The 25,335-nt window shown below is 38.8% G+C and overlaps 1 protein-coding gene across 2 annotated transcripts in view; it reads left to right on the top strand.

Annotated features, from left to right (window-relative positions):
- The window catches only part of LOC135225768 (ATP-dependent Clp protease ATP-binding subunit clpX-like, mitochondrial), a 305,503-nt gene extending 280,798 nt beyond the window's left edge, over positions 1-24,705 (top strand). For both annotated transcript variants that reach the window (XM_064265224.1, XM_064265223.1), the window contains exon 13: positions 11,244-24,705. In XM_064265224.1, coding sequence (XP_064121294.1) covers positions 11,244-11,414 — 171 coding nt within the window. In that variant the 3' untranslated portion in view covers positions 11,415-24,705. The remainder of the gene's footprint in view (positions 1-11,243) is intronic.
- Positions 24,706-25,335: the final 630 nt, after the last annotated feature.

Raw genomic sequence — 25,335 nt, 5'->3', positions numbered from 1 at the left:
ATGTAAAAGACCTCAGGTTTGCATAGTTAGGAAAAATACAATTTACTTTCAAAAATTGTGATTTTTACTGTAACAAAAAGAAGTGATTTTGGCAAATCAAGTCTAATGAAAGAAACGGGTGAATAATCATCCCAGCCCAGCTGGTAAGTCAGTAGGAAGCAGATGCTTGTCTTCCCTCTCCTCCCTCCGCTGAGTGAGACGACATTGTCTATCGTCTCACTCAATGCACCAAACACTTCCTCAAGTAAGACTTTTTTTTATTATTTTTTATATTACTGTATTGCATTTGATTGTTTTCATGTTTTATCATTGCTAAATTTATTGTGAAATAACATATTAAATTTATTGTGAAATTCCCTTTTTTATGTGAATTGTTATTGCTTTTACATACATACATACAGTAATTTTTAACTCCCTCTTCTTGTCTCCTCAACATATTAACACTCCCTCATTCAGTCTCAAGCCAGCTGCGCGTGACGTCACCATGGTAGCGTACGATTTTTTGGATCTTTAATGCTAAATTTTATATTGGAATGCTTTATTCTTTTTTTTTGATTTTGTCGAATATGGTTATTAAACTATACATTGTAAATGAAAAAACAAGTTAATACAGGTTTTTCGTGTAGGGTGCAGCAGGCTGTCGAATACAAGTTTAAACAAGATAATCAATAAGTTCAAAGTATGAACATTTGTTCAACAAACGATGCAAAATTTTCTCGAAAATTTCGTTTGAAAAGCGGAGAGTTCGACATAAGAAACTTTCAACAATTGAGGTACCACTGTTTATAGATTTAGTGTAGCAGAAATCAAAAGAAAGAAGAAAAGGAACAAGAAAAATGTATTAGAGTAAAGCAAACAAGGAAGGTGTTGATTTTGAAAGTTTTTGGAAAGCAATCAACCTTCGTTGGACATTATCATGACAGACTGTCTAGGACTTAAGGTGTAGTGCTTGAAGTGGATATCAAGGTCTTTGTACCAAAAATCTTATTATTCCTAAATTTGTACGGCCACTCTTGAACCTTATACATAATACTTTATTTTATTATGGAATTAAATCCACTCCAGAATAGATGTGAAATGGCCATGAATACTGACATGCAAATACAACAATCAAAAAACCACAAATCAATTCAAATGCATATAAACTTCGAGACAAAGTAAAATTGGCAATCAATTTTAACACCAGTTCCTCCTAATAATGCAACAAAAAATTATTCAATGGAATATAAATGGCCTCTTAACCCGACTACATCTGGGTGAATTACAACAAAGAATTCTACAAGACCACAACCCAATATGTATACTATGTACTGCTGTATCATATCTTCTAAAAAGAAATATGGCCAACATAGAGATGTACTGCTTGTATGCATTGGAGCACATCAGAAGAAAGGGAGATCAATTTGTGATCTATACAGATGGATCAAAAAACAACACTGGAGTGGGAGCTTCAGCATTCTTAAAAGATAAATGAATTTAAATAAGTCTTTCCCCAATATCATCAGTATACACTGCAGAACTCACAGCCATACGAATAGGATTGGACATAATATCTGAGAAGAGAGCAATTTCCACCATAATTTTCAGTGACTCAAGAAGTGCTATAGATGCTATAAACAGTACAAGTCTCCAAATCACCTTGTATAAGAAATCCAAATAAAAATACATCACCTTATCCAGTCAGGACTATTAATAAAAATATGTTGTATTTCAGCACATGTGGGAATTAAAGGAAACGAAAGAGCAGATACAGCTGCCAAATTAGCTTGCACTATTCCATCAACAATGACACGCCCCAGTATCAGACTGGGTAACCTCTGTCAAGGCTTTAATATATCAAGACTGGCCAACAAATTGCACATCAGTGCCAACTACAAACAAACTGAGAAATATAAAAAGTGAAGTTCATTCATAGATGCCATCATCTCGAAAAGAAAGAGATAAAGAAGTTATATTAACAAGACTATGTTTAGGCCATACTAGATTTTCACATGGTCATTTGATGTCAAATTCAGACCCAATGAAATGTAGTGCGTGCCAAACACCAATGACTATCCAACACTTATTAGTTGATTGTCCAATTTGGAACCGTCAAGGAATTATCAACATTAAAAGGCATTCTTGCTGAAGGCAAAGATTTCTTATTTTAATAGAATCGGCATGTTATATATATAAAGTCAAACATTTTTTCAGGATTAATTCACGGAAACCAGCCGGAGAAGAGCCTTTATTATGCTCAGAGGTCTGGATAAACTAATCCTTTATAATAAAAATAATAGTAATGGTCATCCTCCATCTTGCCGATTCATAAGCACCAATGAGCCAGAACAAAAATTTCTCTTTGGCCTTTCAGCAACACATTGCCCTTTCCAGATCTAGTCTCCATGTCAGTTAAATTCAAATTAACAATATGTACTTCCCAATATTACAAAGCTTTTGTAGAGGTCTTCAGTTATGTCTAGGCAGTTAGGGGGAAAAATTCTCATAAATAACAAGCCACATAGAATGAAGGATCTGTGAGAATGGAAAACTTTGTAATACTGAAGTTTCTTTTTGTGGCAGCACTGTAATGACTGTACTAAAAGTTAATATGTGGTTTTAGTTGGGTAGAGTTAATGTAAATAAACTAGACAATAACAGTGAATATTAGACTTAAAACACAACTGACTGACCAAAGGAGGAGAGAAAGGGAGACAAGAGATAACAAAAACTCTTCTGTAAAAATAAATGTTTTTGCTAGTCCCTCCTGTCTCCCTTTCTCCCCAGCTTCAGTCATTTGAAAAGTGCTTTGCAAGGGCTGCAGTAATTGACAACAAAGGGTGGTGCACAAGCTCCCCCTTTTTTTTTACATTATTAAGTGGTTGGTTTTTTTGTGTGAGATGTTGAGATGTTGAATATATCAAGTACTGGTAGCAGTTAACTGGATGTCTATTAACTTTAGTGTAGGGATACATTTAATTACTTACAGAAGACATTTTAGTCTTGCTTCTGAGTTGTGTCGGGATTTCTGGACTTGTTCTCGATTGGACCAGCTTCAGTAACATATCTCCAATGGACTGATTAGCTGGGTACAGTGTTTACAACTCCTATAGATATAAGCCTTCCCATGGCAAACATTATAAGCCTAATTTAGCACTGGGGGCCAAGTCTTTTCCTTAGATTAGCCCGTGTGTGTGCACCTAGTGATCCAAACCCTGAACTCAAAGCCAATCAAAACCAAACTACTGGATCCATTTGCAGAATGCAAAATTTCCCTGAACATGGGGAATGCCCACATATGAAGTGAACAGGTCTTGAAAGATTACTTACTTGATAGTGAAAGTTTAGAAAGAAGGGTATACACTGGGAAAATATCAGGAATTTCACACTTCCTCCACCTCCAATAAAAATGCAAGGACAAGAAAAGGATTGTTCTGACATAGCAAATCTTTGTGTTTCCTAACACAAATGAAAAAGTTAAAAGTTTACGGCTTTGGGCCTACTTCAGAGTGAAGGAAATTAGGTAAACTTAAAGGTTTAACATGGTTACATATATTGCATTACTCACAGGGAACTAAAGGCAGAGAGATCGCCTGGATGCTCTGGACTGGTGTGGACTGATACTACTCATTCTTGGTGGAAATAAATACAGTGGGGATATGATGAGCTCCCAAAGTCGTGTTACAAGAATCTGCTTCCAACAACAAGGCATGTGGCAGATATCTGCAAGTAGATCCCATTACAACATGAATACACTGACTACAAACACGTGGTGGAGATTGGGAAATGCTTTGAAGACTATACACGCACAATCCCTTTTGCCGGAGTTACATAACTGAGTAATCACAGGGGCGTAGGATGATGGCTTGCACAAGATGAATGTTATGATCCCAGCACTATAGCAAAACTAATCACTACAGGATACTTAATTATTAAAAAATACTATGGAGGAAGCTTACACACGGTCAACCCCCTGTATTCGTGTTCTCAAGATTTGCTGACTCACCTATTCGCAGATTTTTTGTCAAGAAATATTCGCTAATTTGTGTACAGTCAGGTCCCGAATTATGCGTGTTCGAATTGTGCGATTCCCTTTTATGCAGTTGCTGGTTCTCAAAAATAGATTTTCTGTATCTGCGAAGCCATTCAAAGTCTGCTAGTCACGCGCCGCAAAACATATAAAATCTGTTGTATTTTCAAGTAGTTTAGATGTGGGGGGGATTGCTAGTATCTGAGTGAAGGGGTGGGGGGAATGCTTGGAGGAAAAACTATTATTCCTCCAAGGGGAAATGCGAGAGAAAGAGTTCTTGCTCAGCCATTAGCTAAGACGGAAGGCTCTGCTTCACGCATTTGTGACGTCATAGCGCAGTGTGTATGAATGATCGGTACCATCATCATCGCCATATGTATTATTCAGATCTGCGAAGTGTATTCTGATCATCCGCATCATGTATGCATCTTCCTAGAAGCGGAAGACCTATTTTCTCGAAACTAAAAAGTTTGCCCTCAAGTTAAAGACAAAGGAAGGAGCAATTTCCATTTTGGCAGCAGTCGACAACATGAAATCTGTCATTGCTGAACATGAAGTAAGAATTTTTTTCTAGGTTAACTTGTTTTGACTAACTTTTAGCATTGATAATTTATCTTTTTCTATTGTTGAAATAGGTTTTGATGAAAATGACTAGAAAAAGAGAGAGAGAGAGAGAGAGAGAGAGAGAGAGAGAGAGAGAGAGAGAGAGAGAGAGAGAGAGAGAGAGAGAGAGAGAGAGAGATTTTTATGATTTCTTTTTAATAAGTTGTAATTTCATATCAAATTTTGAATTTTCATTTGTTCTTTTTTTATCATAGAATAAATTTATTTGAAAACGATTACATAGGAACGTGCCGGACAAAGAAACTGAGACAGGCACTCGTAACCAAGTTTGTTAGGCCTAACAGGAGTGAAGACATGCATGATTCGCCTGTCCCTGAAACCTCAAATGGTTCACAAAGCCTTCCTTCAACAGAAGAACTCTTATGGAGGATGAGATAGAGGAGTTTGATGGTTGTTTTTGGCAGAGAATAGGTAGAGGAAATTCCATCCAAAAGGTTTTTAAAGGAAATGACTATCGTACAGTACACTTGCACTCTATGGTGGCATTGTTCAAGTGTGGGAGTTAACACCATCCTGTGTGTAATTTTAAACTTTTTCAAGTTATTAAAACCTTTTTAATGTTTTATTTATCCATAAGAACAATCTCATATTAGAAAAAATTACAGTATAGTACATAGAAAGTATTGAAAATGGGTAGGATAAAAAAGTTTGACTGGGTAAGTTGCCATTTGCTTTGGCCCTAATGAAATTATTCCCATAAGGTATGTTTCGAAATCTGCAAATTTCCAATTCTCGCATTCTCCCTTCCTCCCTCTCTCTTGCTGAGATGAGAGAAGTTTTATATGTAGTATGTATATTTATTTGTTTTGTATGATAAACAATTTACTTAGTTAATAATAATAATAATAATAATAGTAATTTTCAAATAATAATAAAAGTACATTGTTATTACAATATTTATGTATTTCCATAGTGTTATTTGAAAATTAAAGAAATAAAACTCAACCCCCTTCATCTTTTGTTTAAACTGTAAAGCGAGTGGGGAGGGTGGACCTATCATACATGTCACGTTACTTGACATTTCTGACTGTAAGGGAATGTAGGTGTTGCCCATTCCTGATCATATTATTTCTTCTTCCTCTCTCTCTCTCTCTCTCTCTCTCTCTCTCTCTCTCCTCTCTCTCTCTCTCTCTCTCTCTCTCAAGGTAGAATGAGAAATGGATAGATAGATAGATAGGTAAATAGATAATTAGTTCACCTCTCTCTCTCTCTCTCTCTCTCTCTCTCTCTCTCTCTCTCTCTCTCTCTCTCTCTCTCTCTCTCTCTCTGTGTGTGTTATTGGCCATACATATATATTTTTAATGGTAAAATGTTTAAGATGACTTTGAAATGATGATAATATCATTTTAAAGATTAATACTACTGTAATAGAATAATAATTTTTGGTATATTTGATGTAGGCTGATACTTTATGTATACATTTTGTATTTGAACTTTCAGGATAGCCAGTTACAAGGGTTTTTAGAGAGGGAGTGTTAACTATTCGTGGATTTTAAGTACTGTATTTGGCGGTGAGGGGGTGGTCTGGTACGCACCCCTGCGAATATGGGGTTTATTGTCTATACATATATATTTTTTTATGAACATAGCATTCTGTGTGAAGTATCCTCCAGAGTGAGGTAGATTATGCCAGTATTCTAATAGTGTAAGACCAAAAAGCTTGACAGGATTGTTATTCTTAGAATGGTGTAAGAGATCCTTGAGATATTATCCTTTCCATTGTCCATCATAACTTAATATAAATGTTTTCAATATACTTAAATAGAATACTTTTGAAAATTTTGAAAATTTTAATATTTCTAAACCTGCAAGTGCTCTGTGTACTTTGCTAATCATAGATTGAACATGTCTGATCTTGAGTTGAACGTTAAATATACATAACAGAAACTTGAAGGCTGTGAGTTAGATATACAGTGGTACCTCGAAATACGAAAGGCTCAACTCAAGAAAAACTTGAGATACGAAAGCTAACATGAAAAATTTTATGGCTCTACATACGAAAATTTTTCAAGATACGAAATGTTGCTGTAAAGTCTGAGATTCGCCCGGACCACCGATAACAATTTTGAAACTTGCGCGCCGCCAACTGAGTAGACTCGCCACCATCCTCCTGCTCTCCCATTGGTTCCTGATGCTAGTCACTGCCATGAGATCCTTCTCTCCTATTGGTCAGCATCCTTCCCATCATGCATCTATTACGTAGCAGCGTGCCTCGGCCACTCGGCACCAGCATCATTATCGTACACGCGGTATTCGTTCATTCTAACGATTTTGTTTATTAACGTAAATTCGTTAGTGATTTCGTTGCAGTGTACATACTTTATCGTGTTGTGTGAGAACTTTACTCTACTTATACGTAAATTACGTACAGTATATACGTAGTCATGGGTCCCAAGAAAGTTGAAATTTACGGAAAGAAGAGAATGCTCTCTTTGGAGACAAAGATGGAGATTATCAAGAAGTATGAAGCTGGTATGCGATTGAGTGTGATCGCCATGGAATACGGCTGAAATCCGTCGACAATAGGCACCATCCTTAAGCAGAAGGATGTCATCAAAGCAGCTACACCTTCCAAGGGCGTGACTATTTTGTCCAGCAAGAGGACCCACGTGCACGACGAGATGGAACGGCTTTCTGGATAAAAGACAAAGAAATCGCTGGCAATACGATAACGGAGACGACAATCTCCCACAAGGGACATCAGCGTAAACCCCAGAGTTCAAGGCTTCGCATGGATGGTTCAAGAAATTCTGGAAACAGACTGGCATCTATTCGGTGGTGCGGCATGGGGAGGCTGCCAGCTCGGACGCGAAAGCGGCCGAAGCCTTTAAAAAGACGTTCAACGAGATGATGACCAAGGAAGGCTACAGTTCTCAGCAAGTCTTCAACTGTGATGAGACTGGCCTTTTTTGGAAAAAAATGCCTCGTCGGACGTACATCACGGAGGAAGAGAAGAAGCTTACGCTCGCACTTTGTTCAAACGCCAGTGGGGATTGCAAGGTGAAGCCCCTACTGGTCTATCATTCCGAGGCTCCTCGAGCCTTCAAGGCACACAAAGTGCTTAAGGAGAAGCTTCCAGTGATGTGGAGGGCTAATGCGAAAGCCTGGGTAACGAGGCTTTTGTTCACGGAGTGGGTAAATCTGTGTTTCGGCCTGACATTGAAGAAATTCTTGGAAGAGAAGCGCCTCCCTCTGAAATGTCTGCTGGTGTTGGACAATGCCCCTCCCCACCCTCCTGGCCTCGAGGAAGATATCCTAGCGGAGTATTCCTTCATCAAGGTTCTTTATCTTCCGCCTAACACCACCCCTCTCCTCCAGCCCATGGACCAGCAAGTGATATCGAACTTTAAGAAGCTGTATACGAAACATCTTTTCAAGAGATGTTTCGACATCATCGATACCACAAACCTCACCTAGCATGCATTTTAAAAGGAGCATTTCGACATCGTCATATGCATCCGACTCATCGACCAAGCTTGGCAGGAGGTTTCGAGGCGAACCTTGAATTCTTCGTGGAGGAAACTCTGGCCTAATGCCTTATCCGCCCGAGACTTCGAGGGATTCGACGTGGGCGAAGCTGGTGCTGCAGATTCAGAAACAGTTGACGATCCTGAAACTGTTTTGCAACCAGATCTTGACGAGATCGTTGCACTCGGCAAGTCCATAGGGCTGGTCGTCGACGAGGATGACATCAACGACCTTCTCGAGGAGCACCAAAAGGAGCTTACGACGGATGACCTGAAGGAGTTGGAGGCCATGCAACATAACGTCGTTCAAGAGGAGTTCTCTAGCAGTGGTGAGGAGGAGGAAGACAACCCTATGACAACGGCAGAAATTAAGGATGTTCTAGTCGCTTTTCATAAAGTGCAATCATTTGTAGAAAAAAGACACCCCGAAATGGCTCACACAGGTCATATGCTTGTGCAGTTCGATGACGTTTGCCGGAGTCGTTTCAGGAACATTGTGAAAAGTAGGCAGAAGCAATCTTCCTTGGATAGTTATTTTTTAAAGAGGCCTTTAGTATTAGCAGGATTAAGTAAAAAGGAAGAACCAAGTGATACTAAAAACAGAAAGTTGAAAGTGGTGATGAAGTTGAAATTAAAAAAAAAAGGAAAAAAAAAAAACTTAAAGTATAAAAAAGTAAACAAAAAATTAAAAAAAAAAAAAAAAAAAATTTTTTATTTTATTTTAGTTTTTTGTAAAGTTAAGTGTTACAGTTTTGTTAATGTGTTTCGTAAATTTTAGTTTATGTATGTTTTCCTTACATTTTTTTGTGTTTCGTAAAGTTAAGTGTACGTACGTACATACGTATCTGCCGTTTGTCCTCCTCCTCTGTCGCCACTTTCGGAGATAGCCTCACACGAAAGGTAATCTTCCACATTTTACTACATACGTACAGTATTTCTTGTATACCATGTACACTAATACACTTTATTTACAGGTAATTAGCAGTACGTTATTAAGTTAGGTATTGAATGGTCCAAATTGTTGTAGTATTTCATTGTTTATAGGTCAATTTAGCTTTATTATGAAATTTACTGGGGTGTTTTTGGAGGGTTTGGTACGGATTAGCCATTTAACATGTAAAATGCGGTCCAAGATACGAAAAACTCATGATACGAAGGGCGCCTACGAACGGATTAATTTCGTATCTCAAGGTACCACTGTACATACACTAATGATGTATATCACATTGTACCCTCTTAGATCACAATGATGTTAAATAATACTATGCAAATTTCATCCCTTGACATTCTGATGACATCAGGTGTAGAATATATATACAGTAGTACCTTGAGATACGAAATTAATCCGTTCCGAGGCGCCCTTAGTATCATGAGGTTTTCGTATCTTGGACCACAAGTTACATGCAAAATGGCTAATCCGTCCCTCCAAAAACACCCCAGTAAATTTCATAATAAAGCTAAATTGACCTATACATAAACAATGAAATACTACAACAATTTTGACCATTCAATACCTAAATTAATAAAAAAAATGCAAAATATAACCTGCAAATAAAGTGTATATTAATGTACAGGGTAACAAGAAATATACTGTACGTAAAATGTGGAAGCTTACCTTTTGAGTGAGGCTATCTCCGAAAGTGGCGGCAGAGGAGGAGGAGGACAAACGGCAGATACGTATGTACGTACATACACTTTAAAAAATATACATACGTAACTATCCAAGGAAGATTGCTTCTGTCTACTTTTCACAATGTTCCTGTGTGAGCCTTTTCAGGGGGTGTCTTCTACAAATGATTGCACTTTATGAAAAGAGGCGTTAATTTCTGCCGTTTTTTTATTTATTTGTTTATTTTTTTAAACTTTTTTTTTACGTTTTTTTTTAACTTTACATAGGTTTTTTTTTTTTTTTTTTTTTTTACAGAATTTCAACTTTCTGTTTTTTATCACTTGGTTCTTTTTTTGCACCTCATGACTGTTGGCCCTGGTGTCCATCAAAACCCTATTCAACCAAATGCTCTCTCTGCAACTGATTTGGGTACTGAATGTTCGGTTGCTGACCTTCAACATAAACTGAAGTGCCTTGATTATACTGGTATGCATGTTGTAAATGATTGGTCAACACCCTCTGTTCAGCAGGGAGTGGAGATTCTACCAACCTTGCAAAGTTTCCAGTTATCCCAGGAGAGAGACCTTGATCACTTATCCCTTGTGAGAGATCTTGGTCACTTATCCCACGAGAGAGATCTTGGTCAATCATATATATGTCGTCACTCAAGAGGTGCTCTTCTTTTTCCATTTTCTGTGAAAAGATATGAGAAATTTTTTTTTTAAATACACATTGACGATCCCGAAAACGAATACCGTGTGCATACTATAACAATGCTGGTACCGAGTGGCCGAGGCACACCACCATGTGTACATAGTAGATGCATGATGGGAGGGACGCTGGCCAATAGGAGAGAAGGATCTCATGGCCGCGACTAGCATCAGGAACCAATGGGTGAGCAGGAGGATGGTAGCGAGTCTACTAGTACTAAGATGGCGGCGCGCGGCGCGAGTTTCAAAATTGTTATCCGGGCGAATCTCGGACTTTCAGAAACCTTTCGTATCTTGAAAACCTTTCATATGTAGAGCCATTAAATTTTTCGTATTGGCTTTCATATCTCGAGTTTTTCGTAAGTTGAGCCTTTCGTATCTCGAGGTACCTCTGTATAAAAAAAGGGAGCTTTCAAGAGAATTCTTGGTGTTGGGGATAATAACAATTTAATATATGTATATTGCAATTTATTATACAGGCTGTCCCCAGTTATCAGGAGGGTTCCATTCTCAGTAGGATGCTGATAATTGAAAACCACCATTAACTGAAACCCTGCGATTTATGCTGCTTAAGGCGCCAAGTTTCGATTCATGCCCGTTATGGCGCCATTTATGGGGATAGACAAGTGCCATAAAACCGGATCGCCAATAACTATGTCAGCCGATAACCAGGGACTGCCTGTGTATTAAACTGTAATTTTCCCCAACACCTTTAAGACATCACAAAAGTGGGCCTGTTCACAGAGAATAATAATCTTTAAACCATTTCTCAGTGGAAATTCATAAAGATTGTTCATTTCAGTAATTTGATTCCTTTTCCTCAGGAAACATTGCTCCTGGATGCCATGTTTGAGATCCCAGGCTCTGATATTGTCAGTGTGCATGTCACTGCTGAAGCTGTAAGAGGAGAGGGGGCTCCAATTTTCATCCATGGGCAGCCACTACCGTCTGAAGAAGAACAGGAGGAAGAGCAAGCTTTGGCACAAGCGAAATAAAAATAAACTCGTGTATTCTTTGTGATGACAGCGTGTATGAAGATTATAAACCCACTTATATTTTTTATCTTTTGACTTATTTTGTTCTAGGAAATGTTTTCAATATTTAGATATCAAGGCAGTGGTTTTTTTTCTTCTTTTCATTTTAATGGAAATATGTGGTTGTAGTTTGTAAAGAATGTTTTCATTCTCAGGTAAGTTGACTCCCTAATTTCTTTGAAAGTAATGTATTTGGTTGCAGTTAGACAAGGATTTTAATCTGTATGAAGCACAGAATACTTTAGGTGAAATTAAATGAATAAATTTTTCCTCTCAAGAGTGACTGCTAACCTAGTGTTAGTATGTAAAGATGCGTAGAATAGAATTCTGTATCAAGTATACAAGCCATAAAATTGATATACAGACACTGTTTTCAGAAAGGCACTTTACTAAATGTAAAGCATGGTTGAAATTCATTTTGTTTGTGGGTTCATGTTAACTTGTTACTGTTATATGCTGGTATAAACAGTTTGTGGTCAAATTTAGTATAACTGTTTGCTTCTATATTTTTTGTATTAGGAAAATCTTAATTGTTTTATAATGCAGAACAATACGTGTAAGTCAGAAATCACTAAAAAGTGATCACTGCCTCACTTTCATGTAGAGTGCCATATTGCCTCAAAACGCCCCATCATTTCATAGCTTTTGATTGATACATAATTTTTCCAAAACCTTAGTGATAATATTTTAGTCAGTTTGTAAATATATATGTATATACAAAAATGTATTAGGTATAGGCCTTTTATATTTTTTAAGAGGTCTTGGATATTACTTTTTTTTTATTTGGGATCTTAAGATGCAATTTTCTGTATTTTTTGGATAATTTGATGCTATGAAATGTGTTCATGTGATTGACATGTAAGCGCTGGTTTGATAATGTGGTAGAATGTATCCATGTACTTTTTATGAATAGGACATCAAGAAAAAAAGATAGTTTATCACATCTAAGTTGCTTGTAAGCTGCTCATAATTGAAATATTAATTCCTGTGATTGGTGGTGTTTCCCCTTTTAATGAAAATTTTGAAAAAACATTTTAAAAAATTCCCTTCTCTGGCATTGCAGGTAACTATGAATATATGGTCTTAGAACTTCAGTTTTTAAGAGATTATAAAATGAGACTGATTTTGATTTTTACATAAAAATTCTTTCAAGATGTTGGCAGAAGTTTGCATTTTCATAAATGGGCCTGGTTGGTTATGACATATATAGTTTTATGGTTCTGTCAGACACAGTACCATAAATGCATCATAGGTGGTTATCACGGTTTATATAGTGGTATAAGAATTTATATCGTTTTCTGGAACTTGGCAAAACGATGAAGATTTTCTACAACCAAATTACAGTGGATTGGAGTTCTGTAATCATGTTTGTGATGAGTGACCCTCAGCTCAACATGGACCCAATTTGAAGACAAAAAAAAAACTTTCAGCCAAAAAAATATAAGGTTATATTATAAAAAAAATAGCTCCTAATATATGCAACTTGATCCCCCAAACTGACATGTACAGTGACACTTGCCACAGTTTTTAGAAATTATTGCTTTTTCTGCCATGCTACTGTGTCAAGAAGAGGACTAATATGATATTAACAACAATTAATGGTGGGTGGTGATGCAGAGCTGTTTTTACTAAATACAGCAAGGAGAAACTTTCAAGATGCTTTTGGAATCATCCTGGCTTATAATTTAATATAATTAATTGTGATCTGGAAGAGGTTAGGGAACTACATACATAGTATATAAACATATTTTGGTGCTTTGGAAGGCAAGTTTTTTTTTTTCCTCTCACCAGGTCATAATAGTGTCTTATGTATAAAATGTCCTTATCAATGCTGTAGTACTGGGTAGTGAGGAAATGAAAGAAAGATTGTGAATGAATTGAGCTTGACATGAGTAGTCAGAATTTGTGAGAATAGCGTGTGAATAATTGAGCAATTAGCTAGGGAATAGAATTATTGGAACCATGCAAATAATAGTTATGTAATGAAAAGGAAAAGAGCATTTGAATATGTAAAATGGCCATTCTGTTGTTCTGTGTATGTTGCATGGTGACATAACAGAAAGCTAATTCAAAAGTTAAAAATTAATTACTGTGGTACTAGATGTCGTTCATTGACGTGTTACCATAGCGTGGAATCATTTATATGCTGCTGTGTATTAGAAAGATGCTTGAGGAAGAGTTTCAAAAATATTATATTGTGGGTTATTAGTTCCTTATTTCTTTAAAAGAAATCAGTAACAGAAATATAAAAGATTTATTTGGAAAAGCAAAGGTTTTTATGAAATAGAAGCAGCAGCAAGATCAGGGATAAGTGAAAAGTTAATGTGTTTTTGTACTGTATTACAGTAGTTCTATTAATTCTTTCTTGTGTTTTTTACTGTTGTGTGTATATAATTACAATTAAAAGTTTTATATAAAAGTTTTAAAGTCTTCATTACCTCTTTTAGTTGTAGACCAGCTTGTAAAATTGACTTTGAATCAGAATGCTCCACATCATTTTATGAATTTCATTACATTCTTTGCAGATTTACCAAAGTCAGATGTTTATTTTTGGTCACTTTAATAATTGTATAAAATGTCAGTAATAAGTATTGCAATGTTTAGAAAAGTTATAAATGCCTTTACATGTCTGTACCTTGATTGCCATGTGATGACCTTTTTTAAAAGAAAGTTATGGATGTGGAAATCAAACTCTAGAACATGAATGCTTATCATCCCCTGAAACACCTTGATTGTATTTTAGTAAACTGATCCAGGTATGATAAAAACTCAGTTTTTGTGTTGCAGGTTCTCTTGATTTAACAGCTTAGGAAACAGGTAACCATTCATTTTTCTATTCTTTCTGAATCTGACCTTGTACAGTAACAAGTTTGGTGTAGGATTGATTGGTTACATAGGCTTAACAAAAATACTACATATATGGCACTGAAGTGTTGAACTAAACATAATATATAGTACATTACGTTCCATTGAAAGTATGTTTTGTGGCAGTTGATGTTACATTAGGCTGGTTTAAGATTTAACACTGTATATCATTCTGTATTATATCAGCGTTATTTGCTAATCTGTCAAAGCTCTGCAGAAGTTTACTTTATAACTGGAAATAGTCTTTTGACATTTTGAATAGTAGTGTGCCTGGAGGATGTTAGTTTAACTGATGTGCATTCTAATAAGTTTGCCTTTAACTACTCTAGGACTTGAAATCCTAGCAATAGTTGTAACTCAGGATCGTTGCTTAATTTTGTACAGTATTGTGTAAAGTTCTCTGGTAACAATGCATTCTATAGAGAAATATGACAGTTGTATATCAGATTTGGCAACAAACTCATTTGAAAATTCCTCCCAGGATAATAGTATTGCAGTAAAACCAAAATACATTTTTAATGTACCTTATGCGTACTAAGTGAGTCCTCAGACAGTTATGTTTTAATTTGTCTGTAAAGTTTGATGGTTTAACTTATGTTTTCTAAGTGAAGGAAACCAGCAAAATCCCTGATGTACCAGTTTGCTAAATTTCCTTTCGGTGATACACGAACCTGGGCACTAAATTGAAATGGGTTTGATGCATTTATTGTACAGTAGTGAGATTTCATGCAAATAGTACAATATATATGTATTAATGACAAAACAATGCCAACTGCATTGGCATTTTGTAATATTAAGTTCTTGTTTATATTCATACAAGAGCTTGAAATTAATCCTTACTAGTACTTTGTTTCTACAGTAATTGGTTCTCTCAAGATATGAGTATGCATCTTTGATAGTTAATGAAGGTATCCCAACATTAATAAGTAATCTCTTATGTATGTCAATACCACTGATTTGTTCCACAAAAATGTGATGATACTATATTCTAAAGAAAACCTATCCTGAACGGCTGTGCATGATCATCATGGGATTTTCCTTTCCATGGTAAGATATGCATAAGTTCAACTTACTGTTTTATTGCATTCTTTCTGCCTGAATTCTCATATTTTTCAAATTGTTATCTATGCCCTTTGTTGTAATGATCTTGTCCTTTACAGGTCTTTTCCTACTCTATTATTGTTGGCTAACTGGTCCTCATCCTAACCTTTACAATCTTTGAGATTTGTTTCTTTTCCAGCAGCTTTACTCCACATCTCTCTGCAACTCTCATGTGTTACATGATCTCCCTGCTTCACTTGAGTAATGAATCTTGGGATCCTGTATCCAAACCTTTCTATAATAATTTTTTTTTGTCAGAGCCCATGTGTTGGTGGTATAGAGTATAGAGCCTGTATGTGCTTGAAATAAATTTGTGCTCTGTTTACTGATAGATACTTTTATTTACTAGTAGTTTAGCAGTCTATTTCCACTGTAATCAGACTTTGTTCATATGCGGAACAAACCTTTGGTCTTAACAATAGGATATTTTCCAAGCGTCAGCCGGTAACCGGTTAAAAACAAAGATGGTAAGCAAGGAATCTGTGAGATCTGGCAACTCCTGCGCGTACGAGGTGATAGCTGGTCAGAGACCGCACACGACCTCATGAAGTCTTTAGTCTTTCCTTAACCGCCTTGGAGAGTAAAACACTATCCCTTTACTCTCCTTCCAAGCCAGTTGATTTGTACCTGTTTTTCTTTTCTTTCAGGGAGTGTGTGTGTGTATTTCTGGATACATATAGATTCTACAATCTCCATGGCCTCGTCAACACGTGCCTGGGCATTTGTGGATTTCCCTGCTCAAGGTTTTTAGCTTCTGTTACCACAGACCCACATACGACGTGCAGTAGGTGCCGTGCTAATTATTTTATGGTAACTAATCCTTGTCAGGAATGTCGTGCCTGGCCTAAGGCACAGTGGAGAGTCTTTTATAAAAAGAGGCAGTGGAGAGAGTTATAAAAAGAGGGAACATCGTAGTGTTTCGTCTCTTCCTTCTTGGGAGGGTTTTTCTTCTCCTCAGATGGATGATTCAGCTTTAGCGTCCTCTCAGCCTATGACGTCAGATGCGGTGGCCGTTCATCCCCCAGCTCTAACATCACCTCTTCCCTATATGACATCATCGCCTACTCTTGCTGAGCTGTCCGTAGCATTAGTTCAAGCAGTCTACAAGAGACTGGACTGTTTTGCAAGAGAGGATTTCTGCTGTGTCTACAAAGAAGAAGAGTTGGAAACAGGGTCTCGTCTCCTACTCCAGCTAGTAAGAGACCGTGTATAGAGAGGAGTTTGTCTCCTTCTCCTATACCTACGCCATCCCCCTCTCCCCATCGTGTCAGACATTAGAGGTGTCATCGTCTACGAGTGAAAGGAGTGCATTGCCTTCTTTCCTACTTGACCGTGTCTCTCCCACGCACATTCGTGTCCATGCAATTGAGAGAAGTGTTTCTCCTCATGTACCACAAGGTCGTGTTTCATCTTCACACGTTCACGTTCGTGAGGTTGGCAGTGGAGATAGCAGAAAGAAGGCATCCTCCTCTGCGATGCATGCATGTGTATCACCTGTACATCATGAGAGTTATGTATCTTCATCTTTCCTTCACGCCCTGTTTCTCCCCCTCATGTATGTGTTCATGACAGTTTTAGTGTGGGGAGCATTAAGAGTGTAGTGACATCTTCCGTTTGTGAATGTGATTCATCATTGCGAGTATGTGTTGGCAAGGGCAGGGGCGAAGCCCCTTCATCTGTTCCTGTACCAGTTCGTCGGCACAAGGACAATAAAGCGCCGATTAAAAGATTGAAGGCAGCAGATGTGAAGTTTGCTCAGGCTTCGCCTAAGGATTATGCAGTTGGCAAGACTGAGGCTGAGGGTCGAAAACATGAGGCTTCATTAGTCAGTAGATGTACTTCTTGTTCTCCTGGAAGAGACCTTAGCCTTAGTCCGTCGCCTTCAGTTAGCTCTCGTCAGCAATGTTCCTCATTTTGGGATCATGCCCAGTTGACTTCTCAAGGCTGTGTACTCGAATCGTCACGTATGTACTTCATCCCGTGACCGTGTACATGTTTCACTGGAGGTACGTGTACCTGATCCTTTTCGTGATCATGTACGGGTTGCTTCTCACGAGCCAGTACGCTGTTCAAGATGAGATTGTGTACAAGTGTAGCTGCGAGATGAGTTCTGAGAGCCTTCGGTCTCGGTATCCTACAACTCAGTCCATCCTACAACACTTGAATGCTTTGGTGTCAGACCAAGATGGATCTCTGCATTCTAGTAGGTCATCTAAGCTTCTTCCCCCTCCTCTTGTTCAGCATAGGAAGTACTACTCCACTAGTACAGTTCAATTGATGCCACGTCACCTTAACCCAGATGTGATACGTCTAATACCTGGCCTAACTCTGGAACAGGTTAGGGCTGAAGGCCTTGCCTTTTCATCTCTAGAGCTCTTGGCTATGAGACTACTGCAGCTTCCATCTTCCAGGCGGTCTCCTGGCTGGACATATGGTCCACTGCAATAGCCAAGATTGCTTGAGATAGGAGTGAGGTAGTGCTTCAGATAGACTGAGGGAGGTTTAGTTAGTCCTTCCTCTCTCAAAAGATTGTTGCAGTCCGGAGCTAAAGCCATTTCTTATCTGACACACCATACCTCCAACCTGTGGGCCAACCACCTCCTGGCCAGGAGGGACGCAGCACTGTCCAAGGTGGCTAATTCGGTGGACTCCGAGTCTTTGTCGTCTCTCAGAAATAGGGATCTGCTAGAGTCTCAGTTCCTGTTTCCGAGAACTGAATTGAAAGATGCTATCGACCAGCGATGAGCAGGTACGAAAAACAGGTTGGTACATCCAGCAGTATTGAAGTCAGAGGCACGTTCAAGACGCCCTCCTCCTCCTCAACAACAGGTGAGGAGATCATCACCTTTGAAATCTGCAAAAAGTTCTGCCTCTGGGAGGGTTACCCAATCTCCCTCACAGGCCAAGGCAAAGAAACAACAATACCCCTTTCAACCATGCCTCTACAAGCCTGGCAGGGGCACTAGTGAAAGGGGCAGAGCAAGGTATATAGAATAAGGGAGTTGGGTAGAGTAATTTGTGGGGGTTGCGGCTTATCCCCCCCAAGACCCGCACCTCCTGGATGACAGGTCAGGGCGATAAGTCACTCAGCTACCGTTTCATTCAAATGTAGGTCACAGGTCACTTCAGTTGTCTCTGCAGTGATTTAGCTTTATTTTCTACGAATACAACCATAGTTTTGATTCTTTATAGAATCTGAATTATTATTCAAATAATGCCAAACAGCTGCGCCGTGTTTGGTTGCTATTCAAATAGTAGAAAAAAGGAGGTATCTTTTTTTGATTCCCTCGTGATGAGGGAACAAGACAAAAATGGGTTCATCGTTGTAAGTGAAAGGACAACTTTAACACTACGACTCACCACATATCCAGTAAAAATTTTGCAGACAGTGCATATAAAAGATACCTACAGCAGGAACTTCAAGTCTGCCGATGGCCCTCACTTAATTAAGTTAGTGAGAGCAATTTTCTTGATTCTTGTTTTGAGTTGCAAAATGGAGATTTTGTTTTAAGCGGATGTGTTAGGGAAATTGTCGAAAGAAGTGAAGTGACTTGAAACCCACATATCGCTTAACAGAGAAACATATATTTAACAGGTAGTACGCAATGTATTTATGTGAGGAAAGTAGTTCAGCTTCTTTCGGAAACAACATCTAAAGCTTTAGATTTTATGGAAGTCTGGGACTTTTGAAGAGTATGTTCTGGGAAAGTATAAGGGACTTTATAAAGCTTGCTTACTCCTGGTTTTATGTGTTCAATTCGAGGGTAACTTATGACAGAAAAAACTTTAGGCATGCTTATGGGATAAAACATAGAATGGAGAAAATACTCTCAAACCAGGCAATGGAATATCATACAACTTGGCACGCCTCATTGAAAATTGTGTATCCTTGCCTTTTAAAGTGATAGTATTTTGTCAGATGTTGGATGTTTTTTAGGATGAGTTCTGAAAGCCAAAATTGTATCGAGTAGGCAAAAAAAAAAGCGTAAACAAACTAAATTATGCCATGACAATTCTAAAAGATTTTTTTTTCATTTTTGCTAAGCATTTTTCATTTCTATTATGAAGCCAGATATGTACTGTTTTCTGTTATCTATTTATATTTATGTTAATTTATTAAATAATGTATGTAATAAGCCTTTGTAAATAACTGTCAGGTCAAATACTACAGTAATTGATTTTTTAAAAGTCCTATCAAGCATATTAATGTAAGGTTTCTTTATATATTAGAAAGCCAAACCTTATCAATCCATGATTTTGTATGTGAACAGTGATCTATATGAATTCAAAAGAACACCAAATGTATACAAGATAACAGAGTGAAAAGGACATATGACACTAACAGTCCTAATCCCCAATACCTTCGACCCAAGGTACTGAAGTTGTTCCCAAGGTTCTTGCCTTTATCGCTCCCACCCTGTCCTCCAGATCTATCACGGAAATACCCCACAACTACCCCCCGCGACCAAAGTGACTGTACCTCTCACCCTTATTCTATATACCTTGGGGCAGAGGGGGTTGTTGATAAAGTGGAAGCCTCTCCCTCTCCTTTGCCACTGGTAGGGGGATGCTTGGTGGGCCAGTGGGCCAAGTGGCAAGGGTATGGAGGGGAGAAATGGGTAGTAGACATTCTACAGGTGGGATACCTACTACCATTCAGCTTCTCTCCCCTTCTCTCGGACAGACCCCTTTTCAATCGGGCTTACGGCCATGACTCTCAGAAGTTCATGGTTGTCTCCGGGGTTTTACAGTCAGATTTTCCTGGTGCCCAAAGCAACAGGTGACTGGAGACCAGTAATCGACCTTTCCAACCTGAATCATTTTGTCAGGAAGATGAAGCTCAAGATGGAGACGCCCCAAACAGTGTTGGCAGTGATAAGGGACGACTTCTTCTTGCTGTCGATAGACTTAAAGGATACTACTTCCAGATCCCTATTCACCCTTTGTCCAGAAAGTTTCTTCACTTCACTCTGGGAGAGCAGATCTTTCAGTTCAAGGTCCTGTGCTTCGGGTTGACCACGTCCCCTCACGTGTTCACAAGGGTCTTTGCCCTCATATCGAAATGGGCTCATGCCTGTTAAGGTACCACAACGACTGGCTGGTATTAGGAAGCTCCAAGGAGAAACTGCTTCAGGACAGAGATAGTCTTCTTCAGTTTTGTCAGGAGTTGGGCGTAATGATTAACCTTGAGAAGTCAAACCTGGTTCCCAACCAGAAACCTCTTTACCTGGGTATGGTTATAAATACAGCAGCGTTGAGGGTTTTTCCGTCGGACCAGAAGTTAGACAAGTTGCAGTTAGTAGCACAGAAGTTCTTGTCTCAACCTGAACAGACCACTGGAGAAGCTGGTCCTTCATGGGCATCTTCATCTTTGGTCTCTGCAATGGAGACAAAGAGTTCTGGTCCCCGGCGGGAGATTCTCCTCTACAGAGAGTCCCTCTGTGTGAGGAAGTGAGGCAAGAACTTCATTGGTGGTTCGACAACCAGAATATCTCGGTGGGAATTCCTCTAAGTTCTCCCCCTCCGGGCTTCTTTCTGTTTTCAGATGCTTCCAGCTCGGGTTGGGGAGCTCATGTGGGAGACCCCCTTACGTCAGCCATTTGGAGTGCGGAAGACAAGCTTCTTCACATCAACGTTTTGGAGCTGAAGGCAGCTTTCCTGGGGCTGAAGGAATTTTGGGAGAAAGTGGAAGGTCCTTCAGTAGTTCTGATGTCCGACAACACCATGGTGGTGGCTTATGTGAACAAACGGGTACTGGTGTCTCATTTCATGCATTATTTGACAATGGAATTACACCAATGGGCAATCAACAACTGGGTGGAGCTCTCTGCCAAGTACACTCCGGGCAAGAGGAATGTGGTAGCCAACAGACTGAGTAGTCAGAACCAGATCCTGGGCAAGGAATGGTCTTTGCATCAGGTCGTGGCAGAAAGGCTTTTTCAGGTTTAGGGGAGGCCTATGCTAGACCTCTTCTCAACTTGATTCAAGAGAAAACTGGAGGTTTACTGTTCGGTGGTCCAGGATCCTCTTGCTCTATCAGACGACGCCTTCCAACACCCTTGGGACAATCTCGAGGTTTACGCCTTCCCTCTGTTTTGCCTGGTCCGTCAAGTTCTGAAAAGGGTAATGAGTTCTCAAAATCTCAGGATGACCTTGGTGGCTCTTCTGTGTCCTCAAGAAGATGGTTCCCGGGCCTTCTGTCTCTTCTGGTAGAGGTTCCAAGAGAGATTCCTCCATGGCGACAACTTCTTTGTCAACCTCATGTTGTAAGATTTTACTAGTTGGTAGAATCCGTTTCTTCACAGATGGAGACTATCAAGTATCTCCTCCTAGCGAGGGGATTTTCTCAAGAGGCAACAGGACATATGTCCAGTTACCTCGGAAAATCCTCTTCAGCAGTTTACCAGGGGAAAGGGGCAGTCTACTGTGATTGGTGTTGTCAATGGGGTTTCTCTCTACTCAAAGCCTCTGTTTAATGGATAGCAGATATTTTTACCTTCCTCAAAGATGAGAAAGGTCTCTCTCTTTCTGCTGTCAGAGGCTACAGAACAGTACTAGGGTTGGTGTTACACCTGAAAGGAGTAGACATCTCTTCATCTTGGGAGATTTCTTTGTTCAGGGGTTTCAAGCATACCTGTTCTCCAAGGGAACTCAAGCCTCCTGCATGGGATGTTTCGCTAGTCCTGAGAAGCCTCACTCGAGCTCCATTCAAGCCCTTGCGTTGTTCGTCTGACAGAGATCTGATGCTAAAGACAGTTTTCCTGTTGGCATTGGTTTCTTCGAAGAGTGGGGGAGCTTCATGGCCTAAGTTATGATGTGAAACATACTAGGGGTTGGGGGTCAGTGACCTTCAAAATGTCCCGGAATTCATGGCCAAGACCCAAAATCCCTCGGTACATGACAACAGATTTGCTTCCTTTTCCATTCCATCATTGAGTGACTTTGTGGATAATGACTCGCAACAGCTCTCACTTTGTCGAGTCAGAGCCCTAAGATGCTACCTTAAAAGGACGCGTCATGTAAGTCCTAGATGTTGTAGACTTTTAGTCAGCATTGGTCATTCTAGGAAAGAGGTTTCCAAGAACACTGTTTCATTCTGGACACATGAAGCGATTAAGCAGGCTTATTCCTCATCTGATGGTGGTTCCCTTTCTGAGTATGTGCGGGCTAGAGCACATGACATCAAAGGTATAAGTTCCACTCTGGCATTTAAGAAAAATTTTGCTGTATATAGAAGTTTGAGAGCTGGTTCCTGGTTGTGCCAGTCAACATTCACTTCTTTTTACCTGAAAGATGTTGCACCTGTACAGATCTTTGGACATGTTTTCCATAGGTCCTGTGGTGGCTGCCCAAAATTGTGTAATTCAGCCATTACCCCATTACCCTTAATAGAGTATTTTGTATCTTACCTATGATGATTGTGTGGAAGAGAGAATGAGTGAGTTGGCTGGTCTCTTTCTTTCTCTTTTTTCCTTTCTTCTTCCTATGGGCGGGTTGAGAAATAGACGTATCGTATGCTGGACTGGTTTGATGCATGTGAGTAAGGTAGCCATACTGAAAGTTGGTGTGTTTTATGATCTTGGAAATATCAAACTTATTCAGTAGCAAATACTCCTCTCTCTACAAAAAGTTGGAGTGAGGAGTGGTAACAAACCCTGTGAGTATACGGTTTGTTATTTGGACAGTCAGAATTTTCTTTGGTACCTTGGTTCCAATGAATCTGCTCGTATATCATTGTATGTCAACCCAGACAGCTGAGTTGTTAGATATCTGTTTATCTATATGCTCACGGGCATGAGACCACCTTCTCTAGAACTCTTTCTTCTAAGAGGGGTGGTCAGGTGGCTTAACTCTCAGCCGGTTTTAGATACTTCTACCTCCCACCAAGTATAAGTCTATCCTATTGTTAAGACCGAAGGTTTGTTCTGCATATGAACAAATGACAACTTTTTAAATTGTATTTTTCATAGCTAACAAACCTGAGGTCTTAATGTTTACTGCCCACCTCTAGCCGCCCCTATCTTAGTTTCTGGGTTGGGAAAAGACTAAAGACGTCGCGAGGTGGTTAATTGTCCCTGACCAGCTATCACCTCATACGTGCAGGAGTTGCCAGATCTCGCAGATTCCTTGCTTACGATCTTTGATTGCTTTTAATCGGTTACCAGCTGGGGCTTGGAAAATATCCTATTGTTAAGACCTCAGGTTTGTTAGCTATGAAAAATACAAATTGATTAAAAAATTTGTCTTGTTGCTGCTGCAGTATTTTAAGAATTTTATTGCCCTCGTAATACCTGTAGAACTCTAATGTGTTCCCAATGTAACAAATGTTTCTGCCCTTCTAAGGTGTTCCATTCCAGCATAACACACTGCTCTACTTCCTTATCTTCCCCATTTCATCTGTATACACACTGTAAATCAAAATTAGTTATTCAATGTATATTTTTGCATTCATGAGCATTTCTTATGATACAGTCTGTTTCCTTCAACACATAGTAGTACTGAATTCATCCCCAGACCTTTCCCACGGCTCTACAAGGCCACTCTGCCAAATGGTACTTATTCATTTGCTGCCTGTCCGGTTACCATAAGCTTTGTATTGATTAAAATTATTCTCAATCCTTTCCTCTTTCTTTCATTCTTTAGTTTCTTCATCTGATAGTGCTCTTAAATAGTCTTCAATGTCTTCTCTGATTCTGCCATTAACGTTTGGTTATTAGCAGAATCAGAGGTAGTTGTCACAAATAAGTTAAAGAATTATGAGAGGAATGGCTAAGGAGAGAACTGAAAATCAGTATAAGCAAAACAAAATTAGTAGTACATCAATTAATTATATGTATTTTGCAAACTAAACTAGTCAGCAGGAAAGATAAGAACTCAAACTTTGTTGATTGAGGGTTTTTTTTCACTGTAAAGTTCCCATTCATACAGAGAATAGTTGTATTTACTTATATTGCAACCTTATATATTCAAATCAGTAAATGAGATTTCTCTACACCATATGTAGGAAGAAACATTTTTTGTTTGAAAGAACATAATGCAATAGCCACACTTCATTTGATTAAATCAATATGATCGCTAGACTGGCAATGTAATTGGTCACAGATTTAATCAAGTTGCGTTCTTGTTCAATATGATTGTGGAATTTGACTGCAAATCATGTTGTTAGACCTCGCAGTAAGGAGGTTACTTTTTAAAAGGGTTAAACTTCACAAGTCCTATTGTCTTTTGAGAGGTGGCATGCCAAAAGCTGTTGTATTGGAAATTAAAGTATTTTCATGATAATGGATTAGTTTTTTTCTTTATTAACAATTCCATCACATATTGTGGACAAAGACTCAGCATGTAGGTAAACATTGTCGAAAAATTTATAAAAAGTTGAAAGGCAGCCAAACAACTTGGATTTTGAATTTTGCAGTTTCAGAGACGGTAAGAAGCATTTGGAAGTGGAACACTTTGAACTCAAGATTTTGATGACAGTAAGAATGCAAGTATCCCTCAAACCACAAACAGCACCTAAGACTGAAAATCTTTGTAGCACTAAAAATATAGAAAACCCTGTGCTATCTGTTAAAAACTAGAATTTATATAACCAGTGAGAATACCACTGGAAATATAACAAAACTGCTCCGATCAGTATACAAACTAATGCTTTCATATGTGGAGTAATCCATGCTTGCTTATCTTCAGATGTTAGGTATTGATTTGTCTGTATAAAAACAATCCTAATGCCATACCTGAGTCATGTTGTGTGCCCTAGCATTTGCACATTTTCAATCATTTCACATATCCAGTTACAATGCTTTGTAATTAGGAATACAGTGAACCCCCTGTATTCGCGCATTCCAGATGCGCAGACTCACTCATTCGCGGATTTCTCTCTGGAACATATACCCCCATTATTCGTGGAAAATTCGCC

This window comes from Macrobrachium nipponense, chromosome 13 (assembly GCF_015104395.2).
Source record: "Macrobrachium nipponense isolate FS-2020 chromosome 13, ASM1510439v2, whole genome shotgun sequence".
Classification (NCBI taxonomy): Eukaryota; Metazoa; Arthropoda; class Malacostraca; order Decapoda; family Palaemonidae; genus Macrobrachium; species Macrobrachium nipponense.
The sequence above is the reverse complement of the archived record's forward strand: the minus strand, read 5'-3'. Positions and strand labels throughout refer to the sequence as shown.